Here is a 14,768-nt window from a genome sequence, read left to right as displayed (position 1 = left end):
AGTCAAGACGGGAAGCCACCACAAGCAGTAGACCCGTAACAAGCAGCATACCTCAGGCTTTGGTCTTGGGACCTCTGTTATTTGGGATATACTTTTCTGAGGTGTAGGCCAAAACCAGTGGGCTATGGCTGACCAAGTTTGCAGATGACTGCAAGCTGGGTGCTGTCATCAATTCCCCTAGTGATGTGGACATCCTCCAAGAGACACTCACTCAGACAAATGACTGGTGCCAGAAACATGGCTTCAAGCTGAATACCAAAAAATGCATCATCATCTCCTTTGGGGAGAGTGACGTCCCCCCAAATTATCACATTAATAACAATATCTTAAGCACTCAATCAGTCGTGAGGGATTTGGGCACCCAGGCTGATAGCAGCCTGACATTTGACCACCATGTTGCCTCCATGGTACAGAAAGCCTTCTACATGGCCCACCTCATAAGTAAGGGTATCTCATCTGGGGACAAGGAGGTCATAACACCCCTGTATTCTTCCCTTGTAAGGCCCATTATTGAGTACAACGCACCTTTTCGCATGTACCTCTCAAAGCAGATGCAGCAACTGGAGAAACCACAGAAGTTTCTCACCAGGAGAATCCAGGGCCTCAAACATCTACCATAAACAGATAGGCTAAAAGTTCTACCCCTCTACTCAGTTTCATACAGACTCCTCAGAGGTGACCTCTGTATGGCATACAAGGCAATCATGGACCCCACCTTGATGGGACTGCTGCATATCTGCAAGTTAAGCTCCACTTAAGTAACCCACATGTGCGGCCTCAACCTGGTCTGTGACATCAACAAGACTTGTTGGCGGGAGAGATTTGTGTTCCAGAGATTCCATCTATGGAACAGACTCCCTCTCCACATCAAGCAGAGTACCTCTTTAAGCACAACCTGGATAACTGGATGGGAAAAAAAAAAAAAAACCCTAGGATTCCACCCATGTCCCTGCTGGACCGGGGCATTGGGTGCTGATTTTTCTAAACATGGGCTAAACTCTTGGCTAGGCTTATAAGGGCCCCAGGGCAGGTCTATACTGAATCACCGAATGCTTAGAAAAGCGACTGCTGAATCATCGACCCCACGTAAGTGAAAGCTTACAATCTCGAACACTGAGAACAGTGATTTTTTTCCCAAGGGAAAAAAAAAATCGCTGTTCTGAGAAACACACACACAACATACGCACACTGCAAACTATTTTTAATGTGGGGGGCTTCACACCCCCAACGTGGGGGGGGGCTGTGCCTCCACACCCCCCCTACTTAAATATACCAACTCCGAGACCACACTACAGTAACGAAGAAGGCAAAATACTGAAGGCGGCCAAGCGATTTCTTTCCCAGGGAAAGAATTTGCTTATATGCCGCTTCGGTATTTTGCCATTTCACACTATAAAATTTGATCAAGACGCATTTATAGAATGCGTCTTCAATCAGCTAATAGGGAACCCCTCTGGGCCAATAGCCTAGTAACCTCCTATAATCCTATATACATTACAACCCTTTTACACTACATCATTCATGCAACCTTTTCTTACTACATAAAATTGTAACATAGCAGTATTTATACAAGTCAAATTTTCTGTACTTTGTATAATGATTTATTACAAATTCAGATTCAATGCACTTTGTACACTTGACTTCTGTTGTTGAACTTCTGTAAAAAGCCAAACAGTTGCAGAATAAAGCTTAGTTAATAAAACCAAGACTGAATGCAGTATGAAACAAACCAAGCAACGCTGACACTGAACAAGTGTTTAATAAAACAAAGCTTTCAGGTCAAACAAACCCTTCATCAGGGGTTTGTTTGACCTGAAAGCTTTGTTTTATTAAACACTTGTTCAGTATCAGTGTTGCTTGGTTTGTTGAACTTCTGTACCCAGGCCATGACTGAAAAAGGTCTGTAGATCAGTTCATTTACACTATTATCAAATTGTGAAATGAAATAAAGAAAAGGTATAATCCACCAGACTGTCAGAATGAGGTGAATGATAATGGGCTAAGTACTGGTGGAGATATTGGAATGGCAGAGACAGAGGATGCCCAATGTATTCAGGTCTCTAATCGTGCAGGAAGTGAGACAGGGAGCAACCCTCAATATTCTATAAGACACTGAATAAAGAAATAGAGGCTCCAGCATTGACTATTCAGTTTGAATGGTTTAGGGGCAAATATTTTAAGGATTGCCATTTACCTAACTATTCCCTAAAAACAACCATTGTCTGGTTGTAGATTGAAGCATATCAGGATACATGCATTTCAAACTGTGTAAGAGATAATATTTGGAGAATATAACTTCACTTTTTAAAATTGAGGTAGAGCATGATTACAATGATGATAGTACATCTAAATGGAGAAAGTAATACTGAAATGGTAGGGAATCACAAAGGTAAATGTGGGCGGCACAGTGGTGCAGCGGTTAACGTTGTCGCCTCACAGCAAGAGGTTCTCTGGTTTGATTCTCGGCTGGGGTGCCTTCTGTGTGGAGTCTGCATGTTCTCCCTGTGTTCGCGTGGGTTTCCTCCCACATTCCAAAGACATGCATCTAGAGCATTTCTCCCCGGGCCTCCGCTGAAAACAGGCTCTGTGGAACCTAGTCGGACTTTCCCGGTCAACAAATGTTAAATAAAAATAAAAAAAAATAAAAATAAAAATAAAAAAAAAGTAAACCCAAGAGTCAGTTAGCTAACTTATGAGCAACACAGTTAAAAATAAAATAAAAAAAAAAAACAGTTACCCAACAGTGATGATGATGATGCTATAAATTATACTAGTTTGTATCCTTGAAACATATCAAAACAAAAAGCAGTGCACTATTGCCATTGTTTAATAGAACTAACAAAGACTGCCAGTATTTCATGAGATAGATTTACAGTCAAGGTTAATTTGATAAACATGGTTCTCTAAACTTTGTAAAACTACTAGTATAGCCAAGTACTTTGCATGAATTAAGCTGCAGATCATCATAGGAATGGAAATATCATAAAGACAAATCTTATAAACTTTTAGCCATTTGAGAAATAATACAGTGAGTACAACATTAAAATATCATTTTCCCGTCATTTCTCTGAGACTGTTAGTGTGCAGTATGTAGAAAATACTGTTTGTTGTAAAGAAATGTCATTATTATGGATCATGTGAATTACTTTCAGCCTCAGTTTGTTCCTCCTAGAAATTACACATCTGTTTTCAAAAATATTAAGGCGCAATTGTGATGACTTACGGAGTTGTGTATTCAAAAACGTTATTCACTGTTTGCTTGAGGACCATGATGATGCATAATTGAATGAACAGATCAGTGATGCAGCCACTTGGATGACACTGTAAGGAAACAGAAGAAAACTAATTGCAAGACATTCAGCACCAAGAGTCACCATATTATGTTCTATTTATGCTACTAAACTTGCATATATACTGAAATATTGCACTGTGTCCAGAATAAGAAAAAAAAAAGAAAACTGCTTTTTAAATATTTTTTTCTTCTATTTTAACTCAGAAATTCACAGGTTTAGGCAACATCAAAGAACAAGACAAATTTCTGAGATATGGTATACAATTTACAGAGCTAAGAACCACATAAATAGAAGTAAATGTACAACATCTTACATGTACAACTCCTGACTCTGTGACATGTCTAAGCCACAGGGCAGAGAATACCTCAATGTGCTCTTATAGAGACCACACTTAATGAGCTCCCACAGAAATCTTCTAATCAAAGAAAATAAAATCTTTCTAATGCAGCTGTCCCATATAAAACTGCTAATGTAGTTGTAACATTTCAGTACCTCACAACTGCTCCCATAGGCAGCAAGAAAGCAATTTTATTTGCTGCTTCACATTGCTTGGTTCTCAATCTCAGTTCCTTGTAGGGCTATCTTATGTGCAAAGTCTGCATGTCATCCCCGTATCTGTCATCTGGTGCTATAGCTTCCTGACACATCCAGAAGACATGCTGTAAGTGAACCGGTGATCCTCTTAATTGTCCGGGGGTGCTCATGCAGTGGGTTGTGTTTCTGTGTGTGTGTGACTGTGTCTGTGAGCATGGATGTCTGCTATCCAGGATTAGTTACTCTGGCTCAGATCAATTGAAAGCAGTAATAAGCTTGGCTAAACAACAACCTCTTATAGTTAATAAATTGTTTTACCATGTTGACATGGCTTTCTGATTTATTTTCATGGGCATTAACAGACCCTCCCCTACGTCCAATTATCTCAGGATGAAGATGGGCCACTGAGAACTTATCCCTATACATAGAGAAGGAATTGAAACAGATCTTAAGCTCCTTCACTTCTGTGTTAAGGGATACTGATGATTTTCTGGAAAAATTGAATGGTGTTATGAATAATGTAGTTGACAAAGAAGACCTATTACTGACAACTCTAGATATAAACAGTCTTTTTACTAGTATTCCAAATGACATTGGTGTTGAGACAGTGAGCAAGTACTTATCAGTAAGATCTCAGCCAGTGAAACCAGAACTATTTGTGATATGCTGGAACTAATACTGGAGAACAACTATTTTACTTATGGCAATAGCTGTTATTTACAAAAATGGGGGGTTGCGATGGGTACCCCCTGTGCAAATAGTTATTCCAATTTAGTTCTAGTAGGTTGGGAACAACACTTTGTTCTTAGTAGGAATAATCCGTGGAAAAAACATATCTTATTCTATGGTCGATTTGTAGACGATTTGTTTATCCTATGGAAAGGAGATGGAGAACAATTCACGAGATTTCATACATACTTGGATCAAACTACTTCGTATCTTACATTCACTTCTGAATATTCTAGATCCAACATCAATTTTCTAGATGTCAGTATCAGTTTGATTGATCAAGGATTCCTGAATTTTGATTTATATAGAAAGAATACTTGGAGAAATCATTACTTACAAAGTAGCGTGCATCCGAGACATGTAACCAAGAACATCATGAAGAATAAAACAAACAGGATTCACAAACGCTGCAATCGAGAAGAAAATAGAACTAAAGAAATAAATATTTTGCGTAACAACTTGAAGGCCCGTGGCTATAAGGAGAAAGATCTACAATCCAATGGAAATATAAGACAAAATCATGTTGAATCAAATGATACCTTTGTGAGACTATCTCTAACATATAGTTCAGATAATGCTCAGATTACTAAGATAATTAATCAATTTTGGCCAGTGCTTACACAAGATCCACATCTAAAAACTATAGTTGGAGAGAGACCTAGATTTTGTTTTAAAAACAAGAAAAATTTGAGAAGGTTATTATGTACTAACATCCAGATACCAAATACAATAATAGGATGGAAAGGAACAACAAAATGTGGGAATCATAACATCTGTTATGTGATAGATGATAGCAACCACTTTACACATCCGGTTACAGGGAAAGACTACATTTTCAACATCAAAGCAACATGTAAAACATTGGATGTTGTATATTTAGCTACCTGTGAGGTTTGTACATCATTCTATATAGGAAAAACTAATCAATGCTTCAAAAGAAGGGTACAGAGACATCAACTGGATATTAAGAACAAGGAAATACATAATGCGTTGGCACAACATGTTATTAATAAAAATCACAAGTTTCTATTTAAAGTCATTGATAGAGCTTTCTCTGGTCCATGCAAAGGGGACATTGAGACTTTGACAGAGCTGAAAGAAACAAAATGGATTATTAACCTGAGGGCAGATCAACCCCCTGGTTTAAATAGCATAGTCCCCCTTAAACCTATTTTAAAGAACAGAAGATGTAAAGTGTAATTAATCCACTGTGCCATCTATATTTCATCGACAAATTTACAACTTTAAAACCAACTGACAAGACAATACTATGTGAGCATTATCTGACTGAGACCAAAGTCATTTTTCAGCTTTTGTCAAAGGAGATTTTATTGCTCGCTTATTGGCCAACACCATCTTCTTTATATCTTTATTAATAAAAGGAATACATCCTTATATTAAGGAATGAAGAGAATATAATGATAAAAGCTACTTTCATATTTAAGAACAGAAGAAATATATAACAACAAAACTACTGTGCCATCTATATGACAAACCTGTAATTTGAATTTTGTGTGATGATAGTAACAATAAGTGAATTTTACCTGATTAAGGCCAAATTTATTCTGGCCATTGTTAAAGGATACTGCTTGCTTATCGAGCAACAGCATTTTCCTCATATTTTTTATTGGGAGAAAGGAATGAACTCTTATATTAATGATTAAATGAAAAATAAGATCACGCAACCAATGGTTTAATACATGTTAAAGTCACTTGCAGTGACAAAATCAAAGTCTTTGTTAGTTGAAAGAACTAAAATATTTATGAAAAAAAGGGAAGCAACTTCCCTCATTTGCTTGAAAGAGATTGAAAGATGTACAGTTAGTGTTGCTGTTCTGTCCACACACATTCCTGTTTTTGACAAGACTTTGGCACTTTAGAGATAACACCAGAAGCAGGCATTGGTTTCATTTTTCGAAATGTGATATAATTTAGTTGAAGGATACTCAATGTAATTTCATAATTTCAAAAGTTTTATAAAACATAAATGGTATTATTTTGATTATGCAGGTAAAGATCCATCATACCTGCATAGCATTGTAATGAACAGAAAGTTATATTCATAAATTCCTTCGAAGATTTATTATTTGGAGTGTTCATGAATGCTTCTATTTACTTATGGATACTACACCATTTAGAACAGCGCCACCTGTTATTGGTCTTGAGAATTAAAGGAAAATGGAAGAGTAATACTCACTTTGCTCACATTATCAATAATACAATATACATCCAATCAAAATGAAGGACTGGAACATCTAATTTACATACGTAATAAAGGCGGAAAATAGAAGCATAGAGTTGATTACATGCAAATTAATCTTGAGATAACAAGATAGGATTGGATGTTGCCAAGTATTCATCAATGTAATTGGTCAAACAGTATAGAATCTTATATATAAAAGGAAATGGAAGTCCCTAGTGTCTCATACAATCTGAGGAAGACAACAGTCAAAGGCGCTTATCAGATATCTTCAAGGGACAGTTTATTTTTATTTTTCATTTTATTTCAAGTCGAAGTTTTATTCGTATTAAAGGACTAAATTTTAATTGGGACATTTGTGGATTTCGTTGATCGGCTATCCTTGGGTGGATTTTCTGTCTTTTTTCTGCCAATATTGACTGTTTTTGTGACAGACCACCTCTAGCGTTTGGGAGTTATTTACTCATTTTCATGGGCTATAGTTCCCTGTAGCCCATAACTGCACAAAACAGACATTGAAGAACAAATGAATGTGTAACACACTTATTTTATCTATCAATGCCCATATACCAAAAAATATAGTATCAAATAACATTTTAACAATCCTTGCATACCCTCATTCAACAATAATTCTTACAGTTCTCCAAAGCATTCACAACAAAATTTCTAACTTTCACGGTTGGATCTCTCAAAATAAACCTGACATTATTGCTACCACTGAGACCTGGTTAAAACCTTTCATTAAAGATTCTGAATTTTTACCCCCAGGATTTCAAACTATAAGATCCAACAGGCCTCACAAAAAAGGAGGTGGTGTGGTATTTTTTTCTGACACCTACAACATAGCTCCTCATACTAATCCTGTTCCACAATTTTCTAATGCCGAAATTCTCATTTGTCTTCTAAAAATGAACCACTGCAAAACTCTGTGCATCACAGTACCTTACATACCCCCTGGCAATAACATTCCTTTACTAGAAGATATCCTAGCATCGGCTTCTACTAATATCAAAAATGAAACTGTCATCCTAGGTGAATATATATCATTTGGCTGAACTTCAACTTCAACCTCCCCTCTTCAAATATTAATCTGTTCAACTTTACGCAACTCATCAATTCCCCAACCAGACCTCATAAGGACAATGATAGTGGATCCATCTTAGACTGGATTCTAGTCACTGACCCCAATGAAATATCAGAAGTTGGCACTCTCTCAAGCACCTTGTGTGATTATCTTCCTGCCTTTATTCGTCGTACTCCACTCTCCTATCAAAATCACCATCTATGCAATCAAATAAGAAACCAGACTAAATTTAACTCACTTACCTTGACTGATATTTTAATAAAGATAAACTGGCATATCCTAAAAACACTCCCACTCGACTAATTCAACACACATTTCTGAATACGTTAAATAGCCTAGTGCCCCTCTGTAAAGAGAGGTTCAAATCATATTATGACCCATGGCTAACCAAGCCTACTAAATATCTTATGCTCACCAGGGATAACATTTGGAAATTGTGGCAAGCAAATAAAAACACTCTAGACTTGTTAAAATTTAAACAACTCCACAACCAAGTAAAAAGACTAGTTAACAAAGACAAAATAGATTATTATATAAAACAGCAATCCAGCTATAAACAAAACCCCCCAAAATTCTGGAATTCCATTGCAACGCTCCAAAATCCAGGAACAAAAAGCAACCCATGTCCACATCCTGACAAATCATCTCTAGAAATATCCACCCTCTTTAACTCATTCTTTATCAGTTCTATAGCTGACATTACTACTAAGTTTCCCCATCAAACTGTAGCCCAGGCAACATATTACCAACAAAACATTCCATGGATTCCCAACATACCCATGAACCCAGTACCAACTCTACACCTACATGCACTCTAAATCCCATTCCTATCTCCACTATAAAGAGATTACTTCTGAAACTCAAACTTTGCTCTAAAGCTTCTGATAACTTACCTTCACAATATTTAAAACTTGCAACAGATGCCACTGTCTGCCCCATAAGTATACTTCTCAACAGGTCCATTCAGGAATCCTATGTCTCCAAAACATGGAAGAAAGCATGTATTCTTCCCCTTCATAAAGGCGACAATAATACTGATATTACTAACTTTTGATCTACTGCCATTCTCTCTCCTATCTCCAAGATCTTGGAAAAGTATATACATAATTTTATTTTATTTATTTTACATTTGTTTACCGGGAATGTCTGACTGAGCCGAAGCCCTTTTTCAGCAGAGGCCAGGGAAAAAAAGCTCCAGTTTTTACAGTTAATATTATTGTTATATGGAATAGTACAGAAAGTAATGGTACATGTACAGACAAATATATAGCAGCAAAAAAATACTTAGTTAAACAACATTTATACAGGTAATGCAAGAATGCAAATCACGAACAACAGAGAACATTAAAACCATTTAGTAAAGGATAGTATTGGGGATCCAAGTGAAAAAGGGGAAGTTGGTATGCTAAGTGTATCAAGGAGGGTTGGAGCAATGGCAGATCCATTGTCCTTTAAAATATTCTTTTAAGGTTAGTTTAAATTGTTTGGAATGTGTGTGTTTGAATTTCGAGGGTGAGTCTGTTCTATGTGATAGTAGGCTGGTACCTGTATAGGCTGCACCCTGCTTTAGACTTGGGCTTATAGACACAAGTCTTGGGAGGAGCTGCATAGGTTTCTTGTGGGAGCATAATGGAAGATAATAGTGCAAGCTGGCCAATAAGAAGGCTGATAGACAATAGAGTGTATGGTTTGGGGCTGAGAAAGGAGCAGGAGGTGAGGCAGTTCAAGCACTTTAGAGAGAGACAGTGATGGGATTTGTAGGATTACTGAGTAGCAAATCTAGTTATTTTGTTGTAAGTAGACTCTAGTCGTGTGAGAAGAGAGGAGTTAATGTTAGTGAGGATTTGTGAGCAGCAAGTTAAGAAGGGAAGAAGAAAAGCATGAGCAAGAGCAACCATGGCTTCTTGTGTGAGAAATATTTTGTTTATGTATAATAAATCTAGTTTGTGGTGAGTTTTACTGATACAATTATTTATGTGAAGATCAAATTTTAATTGATCATCTATTGTTACACCAAGGAGTTTTGTACTAGTCCCTACTTCTATAGGGTGCTGTTGAGGGAAAGGATAGAAAAGGAGGACCTCATGGGATTCGAGTGTTTTTGGGAGTAAGAGTAGTATTTTTTTTGGGGGGGGGGGTTCAGGATAAGTTGATTGTTTGAGAGCCACATTTCCACTGAATAAAAGGAAGACTAGGTAGTGGATAAGAGTTCAGAGGGTGAGTTAGCTATTGTTATCACTGTTGAGTCATCTGCATATTGGATAATAGATGAGTGTGGGCAGGAAGTATGTAGCAAGTTTGGGAAAATCTTAAAAAGTAATGGCCCTAGGATAGATCCTTGAGGGACACGCATTTTTATTGGAAGGGGAGAGGATAGAGTAGTATCCCATTTCACTGACAGAGTCAGTAAGATAACTATCAAACCATGCTATTGCCCCTGGGAAGAAATTCAGGCTAGACAGTTTGTTTAGTAGTAGAGGGTGGGAGACAATATCAAACGCCTTTGAGAGATCCAGAAAGAGACAGGAGATATGCTTGTGGCCATCTCTGGCCAGGGAAATAGTATTAAGAAAGGACAGGACAGCAGTATATGTGCTGTGTTATGGCCTAAAGCCATGTTGAGTAGGACTTAGGTTTTCCTGAGAGGAATGTTGCATGACTTGTCTATGTATGCATTTTTCTAGTATCTTAGACAGAGGAGAGAGGATTACTTTAGGTCTAAAATTTGAGATTTCACTGGAGTGACCTCCGTTATGTATAGGTAGGGTATAGAACTGTTTCCAGATGATGGTACCTTTGATTCAGCGACAGATCGATTTATATTGATAGAGATGGGCACAGCTAGTGAATGTGCAGCTATTTGGATGAAGTATGACGGGATGTTGTCAGCAGAAACTGAGCAAGGTTTCAGTTTAGAGAGCAGGGTTCTGATGACAGCAGTGGACACAATGTTGAGGGACAGAGTATTTATAGAGGTAGTGGTAGAGAAGGAAACTGGACATTTGAGCATATTTATATTAGAGTTGGTGGGGTTACAGAGTTTGGATATGGATTCAATGAAGTACGTATTGAAGGTGTTGGCAGTTTCTACTGGTGACTTGTCAGGATAAGGGTTGGGTGAGGTAGGGTTACCAGGTTGAAGTATTTGGTTTATTGTGTGCCAAAATTTTTTGGGTCAGATTTTAGTGTTGGAGAGTTTTTGTAGAATTCTTTTTCTATATTGACAAGTTTTTTTTACTAGATTTATTTTTTCTTTATATCTCTGTAGGTGAGCTGGGTCTTTTGCTTGTAGCCATTTTTTCCAGGACTTATCTCTAGATGTCATATGAGTTTGTGTGGATTTAGTTAACCAGGGAGAAAATGTTGCTTTTGCCCTAATTCTGCAGAGTGGGGCTAATGAGTTTAAGATATCCAGAAAAGTAGAGTTGATGGCTATGACAGCATCATCTAAGGGGAGCTGGGTGAGAAAGTCTCAACGAACTCCTGAGATAAGGGTGTTGAATGTTTCTGACTTGAAGTTTTTGAGATTATATCTACTTATATATTTGTGTGGTTTAGGGAGATATTGTGCATATCTTAGCACTTTTATAGGTGACTGGTCACTCAGGGAGTCAGGAAGGGTGTCTGGATTATGGTATTTAGAGGGAGCTGAGACAAGAATCCAATCTATAAGGATACCTGAGGAGTAGGTGTTGTTAATATGTGCTGGTTTGGTAATTAACTGAGTAAATCCATATATGTTTATATGGTGTGGGGATCCTGGGTTATTGAGGGATAGCCAATTTACACTTGTGTCACCAAGGAGGATTGTTTCATTTAGGATGTTTAGGGAGAGGTATGAGAGAATATTTTCCAACAGGGGAATGTTATCACCTGGTGGAATGTATATGGCTACTATAGTAATGGTAGTGTAGTCATTAGGTTTAAGATTACTGTAAGCATTTCAGCAAGGGAGAAGGATGGAACAGACTGTGTATGAAGAGTAATAGTAAGATGGTGTGAGTAAATCACCTCCACCTCCACTCCACCTACCTTTTTGTGAGTACGGTCAAGGTGGATTATGTTACAGCCAGGAGGGAGAATTTATTTATCAAGGTTATGAGGATTAAGCCAAGTTTCAGTAACTACAATAATACCTGGAGAGTAATTTGCTATCCATGCATGAAACTGGGAGATTTTGTTGAGAATGCTTCAGATATTTATAGAATAAAAGGATTGTTTGTGTGATGAGGGTAGATAGGCTGATGTGGGAGAGGGGTTTAGAGTGGGGCAAGAGTTTGAGTTTGGACCTGGATTGGGATGAATGTCACTAGATTAAGTATTGAGGTGGGATGAAGTTTAGATCTTAATGATAATGGGAAATATATAATATGCTTAACCTTATATTTTGATTTAGGAGAGTAAGATGGAGGTATTTTTATTTTAGGAAGTTGAGTGCTTGTAGATAAGATAGAAGGCGAGATTTGTAGTATTTCCTTTGGGTACTTGAAATCATTTATATTTGTATTGGTAGGATGTTTATGGAGGGAGGGTAGTGGTTGGTACGGGGATGTGAGAATAAGTAAGATGATTAGATGCAACAGCAGGAGTATAGAGAGTAAAATGGTATGCATAGTGAAATAAAATATAAAAAATAAAGCTACAGGGTGGAATGAGAGCAAAAAGGAGGGGAAGCTAAGTGGGATAGAGGTGTTTGTGAGTTGGGTGGGGGAGATGAATTTAAAATGGGTTTGGTAGATCTAGTTTCATTAAGAGTGGAGAAGAGCAGGTTACAGTTGGTGTGTTTTTAGATGGAGGGGAGGTAATTAGGTGAGGATGGGAAATAGGTAGGTGTGGTTAGAGTGGGAGGAGATTTATGATTTAGTATAAAGGAAATGATATGGGGAATGGGTGGGTACGGGGGTGGGAGGAGAGCGAAGTGAGCCCAAGCAAAGCAGGGCTGCACCAGAACACGGAGGATAAGCCCCTGATGAAAAAATCAGTAAGATAGATTTCCTTGACTTCAAAATAAGGATATCTTATTCAACTGAAAAGTTTTACTTCCAATTATCCTGGGTGCTTTAGCAGCAAGGGGTAGTAGCTCAGGTAGGTATATTCTGATGTATCAAAAACTAAATGAAGTCTGAACTAAGGAGGGAATATTCAGGTGGGTCGGGAGACAGGGCTGGCCGTTTACGATAGCGTGCTCACTGCAGTTAATTTAGATATTAGAAGATCACTACTCATTTGTAAACCTACACCTTATTGTATTTCAGTTTACAAGCTTGCTATGGATACCTAAATTAGCTTATATAGAAAGGTGCCGCTGTCTTCTGGGAGTTCTAGCCGTTTTAGATTAATGGATGTTTCTGCAGGCTGTTGGGCACTGGAGTAACAAAGATGTGTTTAAGGGAGCTACTGTTACTGAAGGAATACAAGCACAGAGAGAAGATACATCAAAAATATTTGGATACAGAGAGGTTTGGGAGGGAAAATGAGTTGTAAATTCAAACTTATGCACACTATTGTACAGAATTTTAAACAGCAGTACACTTTACAGCAATAAAAACAGTAACATGGGATGTAGAATAATCCTAGGTAGCTGCTCTTTCTACTTCGTTATTATGTAACTATTTACAATGCCTGCTACCTTGCAACTAGTGTTCAGGAGCTGCTATTTCACTTTTAGTCATTTAGGCAAGGCAACCCTAAGACCTACCAGTTTTACAGTAAGAAATTTATTTTCTTTTACATGCACACAGTACAAAATTCCTTATCAGTACTTTAGCATTCAGATACGAAAGTCTGTTTTCTGTTTCTTGCACGTAGTACAAAATCAGACTCAGTAATTTATCATACCGATTCTAACTCTCATACCTGTTACATGCACGCAGTAAAAAAAAAACTAAACTTAGTACTTTACCATTAAGATAGATTCTGGACACTACATCTCAGTTTTCATGTACAATAGAAATATGTCCGTATGCTGCAGTTTCAACATTAGAAGTCATGCTCAGTCGGAAAGAGACACTACGGTGTCTGCAGTTATATGTGCATTTGTAACAGCTTGTATTGTACACAGAAACTTTGTTTCAATATTTGAGACTAAGCATTCAATATTTTATAACATCTTGCAGTAAACAAATGTAACCCCAATATAATACTTTGTTTCAACAATTAATCCACTTTAGGTCAGAAACCTTTAGTTGTATTATAATCCCATTTTTTAGTTTTACAATTTTTGTCGTTCAATATATTTTACTTACTGCTAGCACAGAAAATCCTAGTGAGCACATTATCGATGCAGGCCACCCTGCTGGAGAAGGACTGAGGGAATATTAGGGTATAATTCAAAAATGGCACCTGGGAATGTGTGTAAACTGATAACAGCTACAAACAGGCAGTAGAATGCTGAGGCTAAGGGGGAGGGGGCTTCACCAGAACACACAGGATAAGCTCCTGATGAAAAACTATCAGAAATATAGATTTCCTTGGCTTCAAAATAAAGATATCTTATTCAATAGAAACGTTTTATTTCCAATTGCACTGGGTGTTTTAGCAGCAAGGGATAGGTAAACTCAGGTAGGCATATTCTGATGTATCAAAAAACTAAATGGAGTCTAGACTAAGGAGAGAACACTCAGGTGGGTCAGGAGACTGTCTGGGCTGGCCATATGATCATGTGCTCACTGCAGTTAATTTAGATATTAAAAGATCACTACTCATTTTGTAAACATACACCGTGCTGTATTTCAGTTCACAAGCTTCCTATAGATGCTTACATTAGCTTATGTAGAAAGGTGCCAATGTCCTCTGGGAGTTCTGGCCATTTTAGATTAATGGATATTTTTGCAGGCTGTTGGACACTTGAGTAACTGTAACTGAGATGTGTTTAAGGGAGCTACTGTTAATTAGCTTATGTAGAAAGGTGCCACTGTCCTCTGGAAAT

General features: G+C 37.6%; 1 protein-coding gene across 1 annotated transcript in view; it reads right to left on the bottom strand.

Annotated features, from left to right (window-relative positions):
- ANO9 (anoctamin 9) overlaps positions 1-14,768 on the bottom strand; it is a 567,237-nt gene that overhangs the window by 176,277 nt on the left and 376,192 nt on the right. Inside the window, exon 14 of the mRNA XM_044082760.1 lies at positions 3,224-3,321. Within this exon, the coding sequence (XP_043938695.1) occupies positions 3,224-3,321 (98 nt within the window). The remainder of the gene's footprint in view (positions 1-3,223; positions 3,322-14,768) is intronic.

The sequence above is a fragment of the Protopterus annectens genome, chromosome 9.part0 (assembly GCF_019279795.1).
Source record: "Protopterus annectens isolate FY-2018-M chromosome 9.part0, PAN1.0, whole genome shotgun sequence".
Lineage (NCBI taxonomy): Eukaryota > Metazoa > Chordata > Ceratodontiformes > Protopteridae > Protopterus > Protopterus annectens.
Note: the sequence above shows the minus strand (reverse complement) of the source record. Positions and strands in the feature narration are given on the sequence as shown.